This window comes from Eleutherodactylus coqui, chromosome 9, assembly GCF_035609145.1.
Source record: "Eleutherodactylus coqui strain aEleCoq1 chromosome 9, aEleCoq1.hap1, whole genome shotgun sequence".
Lineage (NCBI taxonomy): Eukaryota > Metazoa > Chordata > Amphibia > Anura > Eleutherodactylidae > Eleutherodactylus > Eleutherodactylus coqui.
The window spans coordinates 93,794,757-93,817,939 of NC_089845.1; the positions used below are offsets into that span (position 1 = coordinate 93,794,757).

General features: G+C 47.4%; 1 protein-coding gene across 1 annotated transcript in view; it reads left to right on the forward strand.

Moving 5' to 3' along the window:
- Window positions 1-23,183, forward strand: part of SNTG1 (syntrophin gamma 1) — a 239,301-nt gene that overhangs the window by 163,359 nt on the left and 52,759 nt on the right. The window contains exon 10 of the mRNA XM_066578979.1: window positions 21,714-21,844. Coding sequence (XP_066435076.1) covers window positions 21,714-21,844 — 131 coding nt within the window. The remainder of the gene's footprint in view (window positions 1-21,713; window positions 21,845-23,183) is intronic.

Genomic DNA, 23,183 nt, shown 5'->3' on the forward strand with positions numbered 1-23,183 from the left:
AAGCAGCAGGGGAAGACATTGGCAGCGCAGGAGTTTCTATTAACTCCTGCTCCCATAGGGGTCAATGGAAACTCCTGCCGGCGTGCACCACAGATAGTGCATGTTCTATTGCTTTTAGGTGCGTGCCATTTTACGCTGCTAATTTCTTGCATATGAATACTTCTAAAAGAACCAATGGGTTCTTATAGAAGTGTTCATTTTCAATTCACATAAAACATGCTCGTCTGACTGCGCTCTGTATATTCAAACCCCTTATATACTGACATTAAAATATGCAAGTAAGTTTTAGAATTCATAATTAGCAATCAAATGTGAAATACCCCGATGGGGAAAAAAGTATTTTTAAAAATTAAACAGAGGTAATAATTATATAAGAGTAATTATAAAAGTTATTTAAACAAAGGGGTTTTATTAAGGGCTCATACAGCTGCAATGAAGAAATAAGGAATTATGGCTTTCAAAAACAATTCATTAAAGTGAATAGAGATGAGCGAGCATACTCGTCCGAGCTTGATGCTCGTTCGAGTATTAGGGTGCTCGAGATGCTCGTTACTCGAGACGAGCACCACACGGTACTCGTCTCGATTAAACGAGCACTGATCATTGAATTCAATGGAGCCGGCAATACAGCCGGCTCCATAGAAAGCAATGAGCTGCCAGCGAGCGCGGTATGAATTTTCAGGAAGGGCTTAAAAATATAAGCCCTTACCTGAAAACCATCCTAAAATGTGTAAAAATTTAAAAAAAAATGTATACTCACTAGAGATGAGCGAACACCAAAATGTTCGGGTGTTCGTTATTCGGAACGAACTTCCCGCGATGCTCGAGGGTTCGTTTCGAACAACGAACCCCATTGAAGTCAATGGGCGACCAGAGCATTTTTGTATTTCGCCGATGCTCGCTAAGGTTTTCATGTGTGAAAATCTGGGCAATTCAACAAAGTGATGGGAACGACACAGCAACGGATAGGGCAGGCGAGGGGCTACATGTTGGGCTGCATCTCAAGTTCACAGGTCCCACTATTAAGCCACAATACCGGCAAGAGTGGGCCCCCCCCCCTCCCAACAACTTTTACTTCTGAAAAGCCCTCATTAGCATGGCATACCTTTGCTAAGCACCACACTAGCTACAACAAAGCACAATCACTGCCTGGATGACACTCCACTGCCACTTCTCCTGGGTTACATGCTGCCCAACCGCCCCCCCCTCCCCCCCAACAGCGCACACCAAAGTGTTTCTGAGCAGCCTTCAGCTGCCCTCATGCCACACCACGCTCATGTCTATTTAGAATTGCGTCTGCCATGACGAGGGACCGCAGGCACACACTGCAGAGGTTGGCACGGCTAGGCAGCGACCCTCTTTAAAAGTGGCGGAGCGATAGCCCACAATGCTGTACAGAAGCAATGAGAAATAGAATCCTGTGCCACCGCCATCAGGAGCTGCACACGTGGGCATAGCAATGGGGAACCTATGTGCCACACACTATTCATTCTGTCAAGGTGTCTGCATGCCCCAGTCAGACCGGGCTTTTTAATTCATAGACACAGGCAGGTACAACTCCCTATTGTGAAGTCCCTGTCGACCCACAGCATGGGTGGCTCCCTGGAACCCACCGGCGGTACACAGAAATATCCCATTGCATTGCCCAACACAGCTGAGGTAGTAATGTCGTGCTTAATGCAGGTGGGCTTCGGCCCACACTGCATGCCCCAGTCTGACTGGGGTTCTTTATAAGTGTACAGATGTAGTAAAAACTCCGTGTGCACCTACAGCATGGGTGGGTGCCAGGAAGCCACCGGCGGTACATAGAAATATCCCATTGCATTGCCCAACACAGCTGAGGTAGTAATGTTGTGCTTAACCCTTTCCAATCCAATTTGTATATGGTTTTCCTAGGGGGCTTACTCTTTTTCTGCTGTTATACAACGGCGCTATATGCTGGCTAAAGCCAGTACTGCATGAGCTGACACGTAGGATAGGCTCCGACAGCAGAGAGGCTGGCAATATACAGTAAGAGAACCCCGACGGACGTCTACCAACAACGGAGCTGTACAGCCTTAAACCCTAATGTCTTCACAGGTCACACAGTGGACTGGAAAGGGTTAATGCAGGTGGGTTTCGGCCCACACTGCATGCCCCAGTCAGACTGGGGTTCTTTACAAGTGGACACATGTAGGTTAAACTCCCTGTGGACCCACTGCCTGGGTGGGTGCCAGGAAGCCACCGGCGGTACATAGAAATATCCCATTGCATTGCCCAACACAGCTGAGGTAGTAATGTCGTGCGTAATACAGGTGGGCTTCGGCCCACACTGCATGGCCCAGTCAGACGGGTTCTTTAGAAGTGTACAGATGTATTAAAAACTCAGTGTGCACCTACAGCATGGGTGGCTCCCTGGAACCCACCGGCGGTACATAAAAATATCCCATTGCATTGCCCAACACAGCTGAGGTAGTAATGTCGTGCTTAATGCAGGTGGGCTTCGGCCCACACTGCATGCCCCAGTCTGACTGGGGTTCTTTACAAGTGGACACATGTAGGTTAAACTCCCTGTGGACCCACTGCCTGGGTGGGTGCCAGGAAGCCACCGGCGGTACATAGAAATATCCCATTGCATTGCCCAACACAGCTGAGGTAGTAATGTCGTGCGTAATACAGGTGGGCTTCGGCCCACACTGCATGGCCCAGTCAGACGGGTTCTTTAGAAGTGTACAGATGTATTAAAAACTCAGTGTGCACCTACAGCATGGGTGGCTCCCTGGAACCCACCGGCGGTACATAAAAATATCCCATTGCATTGCCCAACACAGCTGAGGTAACGTCAGCTGTAATGCAGGTGGGCTAAAAATTAATTTGATTACACTGTAGGCGAGGGCCCACAAAAATTGCTGTATCAACAGTACTAATGTACATCCCAAAAATTGGCCATGGCCAGCCAAGAGGGCAGGTGAAACCCATTAATCGCTTTGGTTAATGTGGCTTAAGTGGTAACTAGGCCTGGAGGCAGCCCAGTGTAACGAAAAATTGGTTCAAGTTAAAGTTCCAATGCTTTTAAGCGCATTGAAACTTATAAAAATTGTTCTGAAAAATTATTTGAGTGAGCCTTGTGGCCCTAAGACAAATTGCCCGTTCAGCGTGATTACGTGAGGTTTCAGGAGGAGGAGCAGGAGGAGGAGGAGGAGGAATATTAGACACAGATTGATGAAGCAGAAATGTCCCCGTTTTGGATGGTGAGAGAGAACGTAGCTTCCATCCGCGGGTGCAGCCTACGTATTGCTTACGTATCGCTGCTGTCCGCTGGTGGAGAACAGAAGTCTGGGGAAATCCAGCCTTTGTTCATCTTGATGAGTGTTAGCCTGTCGGCACTGTCGGTTGACAAGCGGCTACGCTTATCTGTGATGATTCCCCCAGCCGCACTAAACACCCTCTCCGACAAGACGCTAGCCGCAGGACAAGCAAGCACCTCCAGGGCATACAGCGCTAGTTCAGGCCACATGTCCAGCTTCGACACCCAGTAGTTGTAGGGGGCAGAGGCGTCACCAAGGATGGTCGTGCGATCCGCTACGTACTCCCTCACCATCCTTTTACAGTGCTCCCGTCGACTCAGCCGTGACTGGGGAGCGGTGACACAGTCTTGGTGGGGAGCCATAAAGCTGGCCAGGCCCTTAAAGACTGTTGCACTGCCTGGGATGTACATGCTGCTCGATCTACGCACATCCCCTGCTACCTTGCCCTCGGTACTGCGCCTTCTGCCACTAGCGCTGTCGGCTGGGAATTTTACCATCAGCTTGTCCGCAAGGGTCCTGTGGTATAGCAACACTCTCGAACCCCTTTCCTCTTCGGGAATCAGAGTGGGCAGGTTCTCCTTATACCGTGGATCGAGCAGTGTGTACACCCAGTAATCCGTCGTGGCCAGAATGCGTGCAACGCGAGGGTCACGAGAAAGGCATCCTAACATGAAGTCAGCCATGTGTGCCAGGGTACCTGTACGCAACACATGGCTGTCTTCACTAGGAAGATCACTATCAGGATCCTCCTCCTCCTCCTCCTCCTCCTCCTCAGGCCATACACGCTGAAAGGATGACAGGCAATCAGCCGGTGTACCGTCAGCAGCGGGCCAAGCTGTCTCTTCCCCCTCCTCCTCATCCTCCTCATGCTCCTCCTCCTCCTCCTGTACGCGCTGAGAAATAGACAGGAGGGTGCCCTGACTATCCAGCGGCATACTGTCTTCCCCCGCCCCCGTTTCCGAGCGCAAAGCAGCTGCCTTAATGGTTTGCAGGGAATTTCTCAAGATGCATAGCAGAGGAATGGTGACGCTAATGATTGTAGCATCGCCGCTCACCACCTGGGTAGACTCCTCAAAATTACCAAGGACATGGCAGATGTCTGCCAACCAGGCCCACTCTTCTGAAAGGAATTGAGGAGGCTGACTCCCACTGCGCCGCCCATGTTGGAGTTGGTATTCGACTATAGCTCTACGTTGTTCATAGAGCCTGGCCAACATGTGGAGCGTAGAGTTCCACCGTGTGGGCACGTCGCACAGCAGTCGGTGCACTGGCAGCTTAAAGTGATGTTGCAGGGTGGCAGCGTCCGTGTGGGACTTGCGGAAATGTGCGCAGAGCCGGCGCGCCTTTACGAGCAGGTCTGACAAGCGTGGGTAGCTTTTCAGAAAGCGCTGAACCACCAAATTAAAGACGTGGGCCAGGCATGGCACGTGCGTGAGGCTGCCGAGCTGCAGAGCCGCCACCAGGTTACGCCCGTTGTCACACACGACCATGCCCGGTTGGAGGCTCAGCGGCGCAAGCCAGCGGTCGGTCTGCTCTGTCAGACCCTGCAGCAGTTCGTGGGCCGTGTGCCTCTTATCGCCTAAGCTGAGTAGTTTCAGCACGGCCTGCTGACGCTTGCCCACCGCTGTGCTGCCACACCGCGCGACACCGACTGCTGGCGACATGCTGCTGCTAACACATCTTGATTGCGAGACAGAGGAGGAGGAGGAGGGTGCTTTAGTGGAGGAAGCATACACCTCCGCAGATACCAGCACCGAGCTGGGGCCCGCAATTCTGGGGGTGGGTAGGACGTGAGCGGTCCCAGGCTCTGACTCTGTCCCAGCCTCCACTAAATTCACCCAATGTGCCGTCAGGGAGATGTAGTGGCCCTGCCCGCCTGTGCTTGTCCACGTGTCCGTAGTTAAGTGGACCGTGGCAGTAACCGCGTTGGTGAGGGCGCGCACAATGTTGCGGGAGACGTGGTCGTGCAGGGCTGGGACGGCACATCGGGAAAAGTAGTGGCGACTGGGAACTGAGTAGCGCGGGGCCGCCGCCTCCATGATACTTTTGAAGGACTCCGTTTCCACAACCCTATACGGCAGCATCTCAAGGCTGATGAATTTTGCGATGCGGACGGTTAACGTTTGAGCGTGCGGGTGCGTGGCGGCGTACTTGCGCTTGCGCTCGAACACTTGCGCAAGCGACGGCTGAACGGTGCGCTGAACTACACTGCTGGATGGGGCCGAGGACAGCGGAGATGAGGGTGTGGGTGCAGGCCATGAGGCGGTAGTGCCTGTGTCCTGAGAGGGGGGTTGCATCTCAGTGGCAGGTTGGGGCACAGGGGGAGAGGCAGGGGTGCAAACCGGAGGCGGTGAACGGCCTTCGTCCCACCTTGTGGGGTGCTTGGCCATCATATGTCTGCGCATGGTGGTGGTGGTGAGGCTGTTGGTGTTGGCTCCCCGGCTGAGCTTTGCGCAACAAAGGTTGCACACCACTGTTCGTCGGTCGTCAGGCGTCTCTGTGAAAAACTGCCAAACCTTAGAGCACCTCGGCCTCTGCAGGGTGGCATGGCGCGAGGGGGCGCTTTGGGAAACACTTGGTGGATTATTCGGTCTGGCCCTGCCTCTACCCCTGGCCACCGCACTGCCTCTTGCAACCTGCCCTGCTGATGCCCTTGACTCCCCCTCTGAAGACCTGTCCTCCTGAGTAAGCGTTGCACACCAGGTGGGGTCAGTCACCTCATCGTCCTGCTGCTCTTCCTCCGAATCCTCTGTGCGCTGCTCCCTCGGACTTACTGCCCTTACTACTACCTCACTGCAAGACAACTGTGTCTGATCGTCATCGTCCTCCTCACCCACAGAAAGTTGTTGAGACAGTTGGCGGAAGTCCCCAGCCTCTTCCCCCGGACCCCGGGAACTTTCGAATGGTTGGGCATCAGTGACGATAAACTCCTCTGGTGGGAGAGGAACCGCTGCTGCCCAATCTAAGCAGGGGCCCGAGAACAGTTCCTGGGAGTGTTCCCGCTCCTGAGCAGGTGTTATTGTAGTGGAGTGAGGAGGCTGGGAGGAAGGAGGAGCAGCAGACAGAGGATTCGGATTGGCAGCAGTGGACGGCGCAGAACTGCGGGTAGACGATAGGTTGCTCGAAGCACTTTCTGCCATCCAGGACAGGACATGCTCACACTGCTCATTTTCTAATAACCGTCTCCCGCGTGGACCCATTAATTGGGCGATGAATGTGGGGACGCCAGAAACGTGCCTCTCTCCTAATCGCGCAGCAGTCGGCTGCGACACACCGGGATCAGGAGCTCGGGCTGTGCCCACACCCTGACTTGGCCCTCCGCGTCCTCGGCCGCGTCCACGTCCTCTAGGCCTACCCCTACCCCTCAGCATGCTGTATTACCAGTGATTTGATTTCACAGGCAGGAAATAAATTGGCGCAAGACTGCAGGCCAAATATAATTTTTGCCCTTTTTGGAAAACGAAAGGCCCCACTGCCTCTAGTGAATGAATTATCTAAGTTTAATAACTGTGCTGTGTCCCTGCTAATGTGTCACAGAACGTGAAGGTAGCAGAGTTATTATAACTCTTGGAGAGCAGGTATTTTTTTCCCAATTAAGGAAAGCAAATGGCGAAGCCAGCAGTAAAGCGTAGCTGGGTGCGTCTGATTTAGCAATGTTGTTCACGCAGCTCACACGTCTCCACCGCCCTTAGGACGGACAGAGGCTGGACAAATAGATTTGTTTTCAGTTTTTTTCCACCAAAAGGCAGCACTGCGTATATTCAATGAACATGAGAAGTTTAATAACTGTGCTGTGTCCCTGCTTATGTGTCACAGAACGTGAGGGTAGCAGAGTTATTATAACTCTTGGAGAGCAGGTATTTTTTTCCCAATTAAGGAAAGCAAATGGCGAAGCCAGCAGTAAAGCGTAGCTGGGTGCGTCTGATTTAGCAATGTTGTTCACGCAGCTCACACGTCTCCACAGCCCTTAGGACGGACAGAGGCTGGACAAATAGATTTGTTTTCAGTTTTTTGGCACCAAAAGGCAGCACTGCGTATATTCAATGAATAACAACTGTGTTGTCGCCCTGCCTATACAATTCTTTCCCTGCAGTATCAATGGAGGGTGCAATGGTCTGCAGAGGCGATTTTGAGAAGCAAAAAAAAATGCAGCACAGCTAACAGCAGCCTGGACAGTACTGCACACGGATAAATATGGCCCTAGAAAGGACCGTTGAGGTTCTTGAAGGCTACACTCACTCCTAACACTCTCCCTGCCTATGCAGCACTTCTGTCCCTAATGCCGGGTGCAACGCTCTGCAGAGCCTATTTTGAGAAAAAAAAATTTGCCACTGCTAACAGCAGCCAACACACAGCTATCAGTGGCCCTAATAAGGACCTTTGGGGGGTCTTGAAGCCTACACTAACTACCAATTCTTTCCCTACAGCAGCTCCGGTACAAACAGCACTGTCCCTCATCTAACTCACACCGCATCTGAGGCGAACCGCGGGAGGGGCCGACTTTTATGTTCGGGTGACACCTGATCTTCCCAGCCACTCACTGCAGGGGGGTGGTATAGGGCTTGAACGTCGCAGGGGGAAGTTGTAATGCCTTCCCTGTCTTTCAATTGGCCAGAAAAGCGCGCTAACGTCTCAGGGAAGGAAGTGAAAATAACCAGAACACCGCATGGTGTTCGTTACGAATAACGAACATCCCGAACACCCTAATATTCGCACGAATATCAAGCTCGGAAGAACACGTTCGCTCATCTCTAATACTCACCTTTCCGCTGCAGCCGTAAGATGTGTACATTTTGTACTTACTTCTGTAGCAGAGCACTATTTTTTTGTAGGTCTTCTTTTGAGCAGAAATCACTTGTCTTTACTTGCTATTGACAATAATGTGCAGTGAAGCAAACTGAAGGGAAATAACTAATATGTATTTAACAGAGATTGAGAGAAAGTGTTCACCTGGCATATCTAGAGAAACTGCGCGGAAATGCTTTAGAACAGAAGATGGGAAGAAACATTTTTCTGTTATATAGGGAGATGATGTAGAAATAGTTGCCCCTAATTGCTCTTTTGAGTAGTTTTTGGAGGTGACTATTATCCTGTGTAAAAGTACTTTTAGCCACAATTAGAGATCTGTCAGTGAGGGTGCATTCACAAGAACGTATATCGACTCGGTTTTCATGCCGAGCCGATATACGTTGTCCTCGGGTGCAGAGGGGGGAGGATGGAAGAGCCAGGGCCAGGAACTGAGGCTCCCGCCCCCTCTCTGCCTCCTCTCCGCCCCTCTGCACTATTTGCAGTGAGAGGAGGCGGGACGGGGGCGGGGGTTTTCCTCTGCTCTCTCCTCTCCTGCACCACCTTATCAGCTAATTTATGACCACAAAAAGCTTATCTTTCCTTTGCTGATAAACTAGCTAATCAAAAGTGCAAGAGAGGAGAGGTAGGAGCTGCAAACTAACAGTATTTTTACACGGGCTGACAGTCGCCCAAGTAATTGCTTGAGCAAGTGATTACAGGCAACTGTTTGCTCTTGTAAAATAGTGCAAAAATTTTAAGCAAATCATATCTGTCACAGCTGTGGCAGGGGATTCTTTACTCCCTGCGGGGAATCCCCTTGTCACTGAACACTACTGTGACAGTGCTGTCACAGTGTTCAGAGACAAGGGGACTTCCCGCGGGGAATATTTACACAGCAGTGGCGGAGAGGTGTGTGTGTATATGTGTGTGTGTGTTTTTATATATATATATATATATATATATATATATATATATATATATATGTGTGTGTGTATATGTGTGTGTGTGTGTGTGTGTATGTATATGTATATATATATATTTTTTTTTTCTGGCAAGTTGGGTTTACTTGCCCGGGATCTGCTGCTTACTTTCCCCCTGCCCAGCGTTTATTTCAGCATAGCAAGGTATTCAGTATACATACAGTCTAGCATGTCTTATACAACTTCATACTGCTGTCCGTCACAGTGCACACAGCAACACGTACCGCTTACTTCAGAAGACCTTCCAGGAAGGTGACTTTGCCCTAACAGGCAATTAGCGAGGGGACGACTATCCCCTGTCCACTCCGTGCTTCCAGGTCCCTCACAGACCAACACCAGGTCTACATAGACCTCAGGCCCCATAGGCCTGAATGGAGCTAAGCTCCACAGGCTTCAAGGACCCTGAGTTTGTGAGGGAGGGGAAATTTAAACTGTGTAGCCACACCCTTGTAGGTGCAGGTTAACTAAATCAAACACAGTGACTGTGCTCAGAGGCCCTCTGCTGGCCACTCTTGCTACTGCACTGTCACAATATATATAGATTTTTAAATTTATTTATATTTTTACACAAACCTGGGATGATTTTCAGGGAAAGGCTTATATTTCAACCCCTTTACCGAAAATCACTGCAAGGGTTGCCGGCAGATCATTGCTTTCAATGGGGCTGCCGGCAGCAGCCATTGCCCCATTGAAGGCAATTGGTACGAACCTGTATTCACGTGTGTTTGTGCACGTATGTGGGTGCGCAGCTTTGTGTGCACTTATGTACCCACATGCTCATGTGAATGCATCCTAAAGGCTTTTCTGAAAAATTCATTGGTGGCAATAGGGGAACAATAGGGAAGCGTATATAAAAATAGCATATATATATATATATATATATATATATATATATATATATATATATATATATATATATATATATATTCACCTCTTCACTGCCACTCAACTTCCCTTGCAGCCACTCCAATCTTCTAGTAACTTTGTTTATTTTGCCTGCAGTGGTCATGTGGTTATTTTTCCCACATGATCGCAGCAGCCAATAGAAGCCCTACAGCAGGGCGTCACTAGATTAGAAGACCCAGTGATGTCACAGGTTACATACCACAGCATCGGAGAACCAAAATGGCACTCCAGCACCACAGTAAGTATATGTATTGAAAGTACTTTGGGGGCAGCGGGGGCCCAATGGTTAAAAACAAAAAACTTGGGCATCCTCTTTAATTCTTATTTTACTTCATATTGTTGCTTTAAGTAAAAGGAACATAGATCATACCATCAACAATGCTGAACATGGTTTAAATAACACTAGCAAATGGCTTGAATATTTTCAGCTCTTGTTGCCTGTACAGTGTTTTTCATTACAGCATAAATGAATATAGGAAAAAACAAAAAAGATCCAGCGCTCCAAAAGAAGGAAAAAGAGCCTTAGCAGCTACATCAATGAAAGACTCTTTAAATATCAAAACATACAGTTACTTTTATTGAAGATATGTCCGACGCGTTTCGTCGCATAACAGCGACTTTTTCAAGACTTTCAAGAGGTTGCGCTGGTGCATTGTTGCTCTGTTCACTTCAATGACAGCACTCGAGATTGCGAATTTGGTAATCTCCAGTGCTGTCATTGAAGTGAATGAAGCAACTTATGCTGCATTCCATCAGAAACCTTTGGGACCCTTGTTCTTGAGATTGGTGAGGGTCACAGTGGTCAGACCCCCACCAATCATAAAGTTATCCCTTATTCTCTGCATAGGGGATAACTTTACAACTTGGCACATCCCCCTTAGTATGCACAAAAAAGTATGTGATAATGTATTTTTACAAGTGCACTTCAAGAAATGTATAATTAAATGTGAAATTAAACCTTTAATTATTCAAATCTATGTATATAGATATTTCAGATTTGTAAAATGTTTTAGAAGTTATGTTGCTCCCGTAGGACGTATGATTATTGTAGAAGGTAGACAAGTTGTAAAACACCAGCTGTTCTTATACTACAACTCAGTTTAAAGATTAAGGAGTTTTTAAGCTTTGGGATTCTTTTTTATTCTTAACTAATTATGTGAGGCACAAAAACTCTGCCAAAAAACCATGAATATTTTAGTACAACTTTGTCACAATTCTACGTCTTCAACTGGTCACATTTGTGCAAAGCTTTTCTTTAACTTCTGGAAATTATACATTTTTATTAGAGATGAGCGAACGTACTCGTCCGAGCTTGATATTCGTGCGAATATTAGGGTGTTCGGGATGCTCGTTACTCGTAACGAGTACCACGCGGTGTTCCGGTTACTTTCAGTTTCCTCTCTGAGACGTTAGTGCGCTTTTCTGGCCAATTGAAAGACAGGGAAGGCATTACAACTTCCCCCTGTGACGTTCAAGCCCTATACCACCCCCCTGCTGTGAGTGGCTGGGGCGATCAGATGTCACCCGAGTATAAAAATCGGCCCCTCCCGCGGCTCGCCACACATGCCTTGTGACTTAGCTGAGGGAAAGTACTATCGTGCTGGAGCTGCTGTAGGGAGAGCGTTAGGAGTTAGTGTAGGCTTCAAGAACCCCAACGGCCCTTCTTAGGGCCACATCTACTAGTGTGCAGTACTGTGTTAGCACAGTATTTTTTTTTTTTCTTCCAAAATTGGATCTGCAGAGCATTGCGCCCTGCAATAGGGACAGAAGTGGGGGTTAGGCAGGGAGAGTATTAGGAGTGAGTGTAGGCTTCAAGAACCCCAACGGTCCTTTCTAGGGCCACATCTATCCGTGTGCAGTACTGTCCAGGCTGCTGTTAGCAGTGTTGCATATTTTATTTTTTTTCTCAAAACCGGCTGTGCAGAGCATTGCACCCGGCATTAATACTACAGGGATAGAATTGTGTAGGCAGGGCCAGAAGACATACATTATTCATTGAATACACGCAGTGTGGGTGTTCCTTGTAAAAAGCAGGGAAAAAATTCTATTTGGCCTGCCTCTGACAGTACTCAGGGCTCTGGGTACGTGTATGCTGTGCGCTGAACGTTCAGAAAAAATCAGACGCAGTCAGCTACGTTTTACCGCAGGCGTGCAGCAATTTTTTTCCTGCATGGGAAATCCCTGATCTGCTGTAGGTAGCGAATTACTTTGCATCACTGCAGTTCTGGGACAAATTGGCAGGGCCACAACACAGTTATTAAACTTAGTATTCATTGAATACACGCAGTGTGGGTGTTCCTTGTAAAAAGCAGGGAAAAAATTCTATTTGGCCTGCCTCTGACAGTACTCAGGCCTCTGTGTACGTGTGTGCTGTGCGCTGAACGTTCAGAAAAAATCAGACGCAGTCAGCTACGTTTTACAGGAGGCGTACGGCAATTTTTTTCCTGCATGGGAAATCCCTGATCTGCTGTAGGTAGCGAATTACTTTGCATCACTGCAGTTCTGGGACAAATTGGCAGGGCCACAACACAGTTATTAAACTTAGTATTCATTGAATACACGCAGTGTGGGTGTTCCTTGTAAAAAGCAGGGTAAAAATTCTATTTGGCCTGCCTCTGACACTACTCAGGGCTCTGTGTACGTGTGTGCTGTACGCTGAACGTTCAGAAAAAATCAGACGCAACCAGCTACGGTTGAGTGCAGCCTTGCGCCAATTTCTTTCCTGCCTGGGAAATACCTGCTCTGCCACAGTTAGTAACTGCCTGGGAAATCAAATCACTGGTAATACACCATGCTGAGGGGTACGGGTAGGCCTATAGGACGTGGACGCGGGCGAGGACGCGGAGGCCCAAGTCAGGGTGTGGGCACAGGCCGAGCCAGTGTGGTGGCCAGGGGTAGAGGCAGGGCCAGACCGAATAATCCACCAACTGTTTCCCAAAGCGCCCCCTCGCGCCATGCCACCCTGCACAGGTCAAGGTGCTCTACGGTGTGGCAGTTTTTCACAGAGACGCCTGACGACCGACGAACAGTGGTGTGCAACCTTTGTCACGCCAAGATCAGCTGGGGAGGCACCACCAACAGCATGCGCAGGCATATGATGGCCAAGCACCCCACAAGGTGGGACGATGCCCGTTCACCGCCTCTGGTTTGCACCACTGTCTCTCCCCCTGTGCCCCAACCTGCCACTGAGATCCAACCCCCCTCTGAGGACACAGGCACTACCGTCTCCTGGCCTGCACCCACACCCTCACCTCCGCTGTCCTCGGCCCCATCCAGCAATGTCTCTCAGCGTAGCGTCCAGACGTCGCTAGCGCCACAGTTTGAGCGCAAGCGCAAGTACGACGCCACGCACCCGCACGCTCAAGCGTTAAACGTGCACATTGCAAAATTGATCAGCCTAGAGATGCTGCCGTATAGGCTTGTGGAAACGGAGGCTTTCAAAAGCATGATGGCGGCGGCGGCCCCGCGCTACTCAGTTCCCAGTCGCCACTACTTTTCCCGATGTGCCGTCCCAGGCCTGCACGACCACGTCTCCCGCAACATTGTACGCGCCCTCACCAACGCGGTTACTGCCAAGGTCCACTTAACAACAGACACGTGGACAAGCACAGGCGGGCAGGGCCACTATATCTCCCTGACGGCACATTGGGTGAATTTAGTGGAGGCTGGGACAGAGTCAGAGCCTGGGACCGCTCACGTCCTACCCACCCCCAGAATTGCGGGCCACAGCTCGGTGGTGGTATCTGCGGCGGTGTATGCTTCCTCCACTAAAGCACCTTCCTCCTCCAACGCAACCTCTGTCTCGCAATCAAGATGTGCCAGCAGCACGTCGCCAGCAGTCGGTGTCACGCGGCGTGGCAGCACAGCGGTGGGCAAGCGTCAGCAGGCTGTGCTGAAACTACTCAGCTTAGGAGAGAAGAGGCACATGGCCCACGAACTGCTGCAGGGTCTGACAGAGCAGACCGACCGCTGGCTTGTGCCGCTGAGCCTCCAACCGGGCATGGTCGTGTGTGACAACGGCCGTAAGCTGGTGGCGGCTCTGCAGCTCGGCAGCCTCACGCACGTGCCATGCCTGGCCCATGTGTTTAATTTGGTGGTTCAGCGCTTTCTGAAAAGCTACCCCCACTTGTCATACCTGCTCGGAAAGGTGCGCCAGCTCTGCGCACATTTCCGCAAATCCCACACGCACACTGCCACCCTGCGGACACTGCAACATCGGTTTAATCTGCCAGTGCACCGACTGCTGTGCGACGTGCACACACAGTGGAACTCTACGCTCCACATGTTGGCCAGACTCTATGAGCAGCGTAGAGCTATAGTGGAATACCAACTCCAACTTGCGCGGCGCAGTGTGAGTCAGCCTCCTCAATTATTTACAGAAGAGTGGCCCTGGTTGGCAGCCATCTGCCAGGTCCTTGGAAAATTTGAGGAGTCTACCCAGGTGGTGAGCGGCGATGCTGCAATCATTAGCGTCACCATTCCTCTGCTATGCATCTTGAGAAGTTCCCTGCAAAGCATAAAGGCAGACGCTTTGCATTCGGAAACAGAGCCGGGGGAAGACAGTATGTCGCTGGATAGTCAGAGCACCCTCCTGTCTATATCTCAGCGCGTTCAGGAGGAGGAAGAGGAGCATGAGGAGGATGAGGAGGAGGGGGAAGAGACGCTAGGTCCACTGCTGACGGTACCCATGCTGCTTGCCTGTCATCATTTCAGCGTGTATGGCCTGAGGAGGAGGAGGAGGAGGAGGAGGATCCTGAAAGTGATCTTCCTAGTGAGGACAGCCATGTGTTGCGTACAGGTACCCTGGCACACATGGCTGACTTCATGTTAGGATTCCTTTCTCGTGACCCTCGCGTTACACGCATTCTGGCCACTACGGATTACTGGGTGTACACACTGCTCGACCCACGGTATAAGGAGAGCCTTTGCACTCTCATTCCCGAAGAGGAAAGGGGTTCGAGAATGATGCTATACCACAGGGCGCTGGTGGACAAACTGATGGTAAACTTCCCATCCGACAGCGCTAGTGGCAGAAGGCGCAGTTCCGAGAGCCAGGTAGCAGGGGAGGGGCAGAGATCAGGCAGCATGTACAGCGCAGGCAGGGGAACATTCTCCAAGGCCTTTGCCAGCTTTATGGCTCCCCAGCAAGACTGTGTCACCGCTCCCCAGTCACGGCTGAGTCGGCGGGAGCACTGTAAAAGGATGGTGAGGGAGTACGTAGCCGATCGCACGACCGTCCTCCGTGACGCCTCTGCCCCCTACAACTACTGGGTGTCGAAGCTGGACACGTGGCCTGAACTCGCGCTGTATGCCCTGGAGGTGCTTGCTTGTCCTGCGGCTAGCGTCTTGTCAGAGAGTGTGTTTAGTGTGGCTGGGGGAATCATCACGGATAAGCGTACCCGCCTGTCAACCGACAGTGCCGACAGGCTTACACTCATCAAGATGAACAAAGCCTGGATTTCCCCAGACTTCTCTTCTGCACCAGCGGACAGCAGCGATACCTAAGCAATACGTAGGCTGCACCCGCGGATGGAAGCATCGTTCTCTCTCACCATCCAAAACGGGGACATTTCTGCTTCATCAATCTGTGTATAATATTCCTCCTCCTCCTCCTCCTCCTCCTCCTCCTCCTGAAACCTCACGCAATCACGCCGAACGGGCAATTTTTCTTAGGGCCACAAGGCTCACTCATATAATTTTTCTAAACAATTTTTATACGTTTCAATGCTCTTAAAAGCGTTGAAAGTTTAACTTGAACCAATTTTTTGTTAAACTGGGCTGCCTCCAGGCCTAGTTACCACTTAAGCCACATTAACCAAAGCGATTAATAGGTTTCACCTGCCATGTTGGTTGGGCATGGGCAATTTTTCTGAGGTACATTAGTACTGTTGGTACACCAATTTTTGTGGGCCCTCACCTACAGTGTAATCCAATTAATTTTTTGCCCACCTGCATTACAGCTGACGTTACATCAGCTGTGTTGGGCACTGCAATGGGATATATTTATGTACTGCCGGTGGGTTCCAGGGAGCCACCCATGCCGTGGGTCCACACGGAGTTGTAACTACATGTGTCGACTTCTAAAGAGCCCCAGTCTGACTGGGGCATGCAGTGTGGGCCGAAGCCCACTTGCATTAAACATGACATTACCTCAGCTGTGATGGGCACTGCAATGGGATATATTTATGTACCGCCGGTGGCTTCCTGGCACCCACCCATGCTGTGGGTCCACAGGGAATTATAAATGCATCTGTTTCCACTTGTAAAGAACCCCAGTCTGACTGGGGCATGCAGTGTGGGCCAAAGCCCACCTGCATTAAGCACGACATTACTACCTCAGCTGTGTTGGGCACTGCAATGGGATATTTCTATGTACCGCCGGTGGCTTCCTGGCACCCACCCATGCTGTGGGTCCACAGGGAATTATAAATGCATCTGTTTCCACTTGTAAAGAACCCCAGTCTGACTGGGGCATGCAGTGTGGGCCGAAGCCCACCTGCATTAAGCACGACATTTCTACCTCAGCTGTGTTGGGCAATGCAATGGGATATTTTTGTGTATCGCCGGTGGGTTCCAGGGAGCCACCCATGCTGTCGTTCGACAGGGACTTCACAATAGGTAGTTGTACCTGCCTGTGTCTATGAATTAAAAAGCCCGGTCTGACTGGGGCATGCAGAGACACCTTGACAGAATGAATAGTGTGTGGCACATAGGTTCCCCATTGCTATGCCCACGTGTGCAGCTCCTGATGGCGGTGGCACAGGATTCTATTTCTCATTGCTTCTGTACAGCATTGTGGGCTATCGCCCCGCCCCTTTTAAAGAGGGTCGCTGCCTAGCCGTGCCAACCTCTGCAGTGTGTGCCTGCGGTTCCTCCTCATGGCAGATGCACTTCTAAATAGACATGAGGGTGGTGTGGCATTGGGGCTGCTGAAGGCTGCGCAGGGACAGTTTGGTGTGCGCTGTGGACGCAGGGCCGTGCAGGGGGGGGGGGTTGGGCAGCATGTAACCCAGGAGAAGTGGCAGTGGAGTGTCATGCAGGCGGTGATTGTGCTTTGTTGGAGGTAGTGTGGTGCTTAGCTAAGGTATGCTATGCTAATGAGGGCTTTTCAGAAGTAAAAGTTTTTGGGAGGGGGGGGGCCCACTCTTGCCGCTATTGTGGCTTAATAGTGGGACCTGGGAACTTGAGATGCAGCCCAACATGTAGCCCCTCGCCTGCCCTATCCGTTGCTGTGTCGTTCCCATCACTTTCTTGAATTGCCCAGATTTTCACACAAGGAAACCTTAGCGAGCATCGGCGAAATACAAAAATGCTCGGGTCGCCCATTGACTTCAATGGGGTTCGTTACTCGAAACGAACCCTGGAGCATCGCGAAAAGTTCGTCCCGAGTAACGAGCACCCGAGCATTTTGGTGCTCGCTCATCTCTAATTTTTATTCATTTCGATTTTATTTAATAAATTAATCCTCCATGGCATTATAGAGTTTTGGGCTCCCCACTTCTCTGCTTCCTCGGAATGTCATGGTTTACTAACTATATACATTTTGTTGGCATATAGCTGCTGCTGGTAGGCACAAGCTACACATTTGAAGAGAAAATGAAGATCAGAACACCTATACATGTCTATACTTACCTTTCCTTGTTTTTAGTTAGGGTCTCCAATTTCTCATGACACAAATTCAATGCAATGCTTTAGTAAAGCATTTGACAAAGTATCTCATACCATACTTGTTGAAAAAATGACCAAATATGGGATTGACAAGGCAACTGTTCAGTGGATTCACAACTGGCTGAGTGATCATACTCAGAGTTGTCATAAATGGCTGCACATCCAAGTGGAGGAATGCATTAATTGGGGTACCACAAGACTCTGTCCTAGCTCCAGTGGTGTTCAACATTTTCTATAAATGATCTGGCGGAAGGAATTGATTGAGGGGAGGAGGGAATTGGGCTAAGCAACAGCACATGTGAAAAATACTTGGGTATACTAATAGATCATAGACTGAACATGAGTCAACAATGTGATGCAGCAGCCAAAAAGGCAAACACAATTCTGGGATGTTTTAAGAGAAGCATAGAGTCTAGATCACGTGATGATATTATTCCCCTTTACTCTTCCTTAGTCAGACCTTATCTGGAATAATGTGTCCAGTTCTGGGCACCCCACCTTAAAAAAGACATAGACAAACTGAAACAAGTTCAGAGAAGAGTTACCAAGATGGTGAGCAGTCTGCAAATCATGTCCTATGAGGAACGGTTAAACAATGTGGGAATGTTTAGCTTACAAAAAAGAAGGCTGAGAGGAGGCTTAATAGCTGTCTACAAATATCTGAACGGCTATCACAGTGCAGAGGGATCAACCCCATTCTCATTTGCACAAGGAAAGACTAGAAGCAATGGGATGAAACTGAAAGGGAGGAGACACAAATTAGATATTAGAAAAAACTTTCTGACAGTGAGAGTGATAAATGAGTGGAACAGGTTAACACAGGAGGTGGTGAGTTCTCCTTCAATGGAAGTCTTTAAACATAGGCTGGACAAATATCTGTCTGGGATGACTTAAGGAATTCTGCACTGAGCAGGGGGTTGGACCAGATGACCCTGTAGGTCCCTTCAAACTCTACCGTTCTATGAATCTATGATAATATTGTGACAAGCAAATCCCTTGACAGGCTGCAACTTGTATCACACCCACTGAGTGGCAACTCATAGACTCATATAGCATAGATAGAACATCACTAGGGTTGCTCGTCGTGATTGGCTGGTGGGTAAATTGGGCCAAATTTCACAGAAAGATCAGCCGAACTCGGTATTTGGTGAAAATTGATGGAAATTGGCTTTTTCCATAATGCATGCTGAATAACGGCAGTAGTGGCTCTTCAATGAATGTTTTTAATTGGTGAGCACTGTTGCCTAGTAGTACTGTGTTCCTAGGTTCACATCTCATAAAGGACAATATTTGCATAGACTTTGAAAAATTCCATAAAAATGTTGAGCTTTGTTTGAGATTCAAACCTAGAGCTCCAACAGTGCAAGGCAGCATTGCTAACAACTGAGCCATCACACTGTCATCCCAACTCCTGATTAAATTCAATGGAAAAAAGAAAGAACAAGTGTGGTGGCTCCTCCAGAAGAGGAGAAAAAAAACACAAAGAGAACATAAAACTCCATACAGATATTGTCCTTGGACAGATATGAACCCAGAACTCAAACACTGCAAGGCAGCAATGCTAACAACTGAGCCACCACACTTGTTCTTTCTTTTTTCGATTTGACATTAATGGAAATCAGAATCATGTCATCCCGATATCTGATTATTTTTGGGAAAAAAAAACAGGCTGATCAGTCCTGATTATTCCAATGATCACTCCTCACTAATTGTAGCAGAGATTTGAAAAATTATGTGGGTTTTTTGTCAAAGCAGTTAATCTTGCAGCACACATCTTGGGATCTCTTGTTCCAGAAGGAAAGATATATACAACCCCAATTCCAAACGAAGTTGGGAAGCTATGCAAAATGTAAATGAATGTAAAGAAAAAAAGAATGAAATGATTTGGAAATATCACCTAACCATATTTTATTCACAATAAAAAAATATAACACATGTCAAAAGTCGAAAGTGAGATATTTTTCTATTTCATTTAAAAAATGTAACTTGTTTAGAATATGATGACAACAACACACCTCAAAAAAGTTGGGCCAGGGCCATGTCTACCATTATGTAGCATCCCCTCTGCTTTCTAAAATAGTCTATAAACAGGTGGGAAGTGAGGAGACCAGTTGCTGGAGTTTTGAGAGAGGAGTGTTGTCCTATTCTTGTCTGATGTAGTATGTGTAATACCTGGTTAATCTATATAATATGGGGAAATATGGGAAAAATGTTTACAAAAAGATAGAATGATAGATTTCCTATATATATATGAGTAATGCCCTATTTATATGTGACAAGCTGTTGAGCAAGCGATGCCCAGCAGCTCATCCCAGTGATGCTTGCTCCTGCTATTACACAGGAGTATCGCTGGCATTGCTCATAGCACTGCCAGCATGGAGGTGGGGTGGGGTAAGGCAGGGAGCATTTTCCTGCCACCTGTCTGCATTCACTGTAATCAGACAGTTGTTCAGAAGTGAAGGATTGTTGTTTACACTGAACGGCGCGTCATTTAGTTTTCTGCATGCAGAAACTGAATGACTGAACAACTCCCATTTAGTCACTTCATGCATTTATACGGGACAACTGTCGCTCAAATTCCCATGGCAGCATGGGAATTTGAACAATTCTGAACGATAATAGTTTAGTGTAAATGGGCCTTAAGTTAATAAAATTGTTAACATTTTTTTCTACTTATTGTAATGCTATATAACAATTTTTTAGCTAGATAACTGACTCTTTTCTGGCTGATGGTTATTTTATTACTGCTCTTTGGCACAGTGCCACCATATTACCTGCTAATCTTATTATAAAAGGTCATCATATACCATATTACATGTTGATCTGAATATAACATTGAAGCATGCCATCGTATAAATAACAATTTTCTCGCATTGAATATATTTTTTGGGGATATGTATTGTAGGCACCAGTTTTTAATTATAGCTTTTTCCCCTTCTCATATATTCTCAACCAACTACTGTGGTCCAACATATGGGAGAACAGTTCCATGGGAGTTCTAAACACAGTAATAAAAATGAGCAATTTTCTTTTTTACTTCTCAAAGAATACTCCTATGATGCTTTAGATTTGTCTCATTTTTATTGTGGCAACTTAGGGGTGTTGAGCTCACAGTATCACCATTTTTTCTGCACCTAGATAGGTGGTCACATCTTAGTAACCCATGTCCAGGCCAGATGTTTCATAAAAGTCCTTAAATCCATCTTTATTTTGGTAACATAACAGACAGCAAGAGACACATAAACTTTGCACTGTTGTTATAATACGTTACATTACATTTGTACATATCAACACATCCCTGGCTGTCTGGACACTAAATAACATACCCCTTTTGCCATTTTCAACATGTGCCTAGTGCCTTAAACACAGAGCAAAAGTTCATCTGATTTACCCAACCAGGGTGTCCATCTAGGTGGCGTCCTTCCCTGTCAGACACATGGTAGCAGCTTGATCTGCAACAGACCGCTCTCACAGAAGGGGTCCCTGAGCTCAGCATGACAGGAGCTTTTCTCCTCTCTTGCTACACCCAGACAGATGTTCCCTTTCACTGCCAAATATTTCATCATAAAGCCTGCTTTCCGGCCCCCTAAAGGGGAGTATTGCCTTGTACATTATATAAATGTAAAGGAATTTAAAAGCAATTATTGGGATTTTATAATAGAATGAAATTATGTCAACTGGATAGTTTAATTTCTAGAAACCAAGTACATTATCTTATACCCTCATGAACATAGCTGTATTCTACATATATGTTGTACGAAGCTCAAGGAGCGCCTGTGGCTGCAGTCCATATGCATCCAAAGGGAGAACAATCATTGCAGGTAGCACAGCCTGGTATTATTAGAGGTATTGCCTGTTAGAAGAGAATGCAGTGCCTCATAAAGGCACCCTACAGTGTTAAATGAAATACCTGCTCCACAGACCTATAGAGTTTGTTTCCCTACCTACACCTATTTTGTGCACACGACAGTGTGATGTGCATGGAGCTTTCTAGTAACAATGAATGTGTGGATATTGTGTAGCTCCTGTAATAATTTCTAAACAAGGCAAACAGATTTATTGCCCTTTTGCACTTGTCTTACAGGATACTTTATCGTGCTCTTCATGGCCGGCATCACCTGGCCTCCGATGGGAAAAACGGTGGTGTGATCTCCAACTAATCCCACTGCTGCATTCAAGACTATCACAGCATATTACAGGAACAGATTTATGCAGGTAAAAAAAAGTTAGTTCTTCAACTTTATGTAAATGTATGAACTCAGTTTCCTGGAAAATTATATTGTGATATTGTCTTGAGAATATAATTATGTATACAAGTGTTTATAGTTTACAATAGCAAAACTAATTTCAAGACTGTCAAGGGATCATTTGGATTAGGATTTTATTGATGAGCCTTAGTACAATAAAACTCATAAAAGAAAAATGTCGTACCTGGTTAGATTTCATTCTAAGCCCAGAGGGTATGTGAATTCATTAAAATAATTATATATTTTATTTAAATCTGCTGAGTGATGTTCCCTCCTAAGAAAAAGTTAGAAACATTAAGTATACTATATTGTTCTTTGTGCAATTTTCTCAACTGTGGAGGGTAGTGCAAGTTCGATATTTTGCCAGTGAGCTTATATTGCCTAATTATTGTCTGGCTAGGTAATTTGATCTGGTAATCGGGAGAAAGTTTGGGGCTTGGGCTTTATTCACACATCCCTTTTTGGTGCATTTTTGGCAGTTTGTGGACACCAAAACATAATAATATGCTTCTGACACCAATGCTTCTGGTGAGTCAATTTTTGAAAAGTTTGGTTTGGCTGGTTCACTGAACATTAGGCAAAAAGTCCAGTTTGGTCCAAATGAATTCATATCGAACGAGAAGTATCAGAATTCCTAAAATTAGTGTATAAGACTGCCTAAGAGCTATCAGTCTGGGAGTGTTATACAGGGCTTTTCTGGCTCTTAAACCATGTTCCACACCAGTGTTAAGAACTAGTGTTGAGGTAGAACTTAGCTAAAAGCTTAGTTTTTAAAAACAAAGTTCTACCCGAAAAGGGATTCTACTGATTTATTTGACTGACCACTACTTCTAGGTGATTATACGGATTTAGCAAATGTTAACTTGAGATTTAACACATTATGATAACTCAACTACAATGTGCTACAATGCTGTAAATTGCATTATCAGGATGTGCCAGTTCTGTAACCTGTAACTACACCTGTACTGCCATAATGCGGCATCCTTTGGAGCAGGCCATATGTGAAGTCATAGGTATCCTGAAATAGAGCCCTATAAGCCTCTATTGGAGCCATTTTACAGCTCTGTACAACTTGGAGGCTCCTCGTGAGCTTTAGACCAAAAATTGGTTAGTAACTGTTTCAGCTGTTGTTGCTGTTTGGATTATACCTGAAACAGGAATATGGCTGTCTTAATGGGTTTTCATTAAGTTTTGAGAAACTCTCAAATATTATAAAAGGTGTTAATTGTTCTAATACAATAGTAGGGTAAGTTAGCACAGTTTAATCTCTGTGTTATGTGTCCCTATCTACTTCTAAAACAAAATAC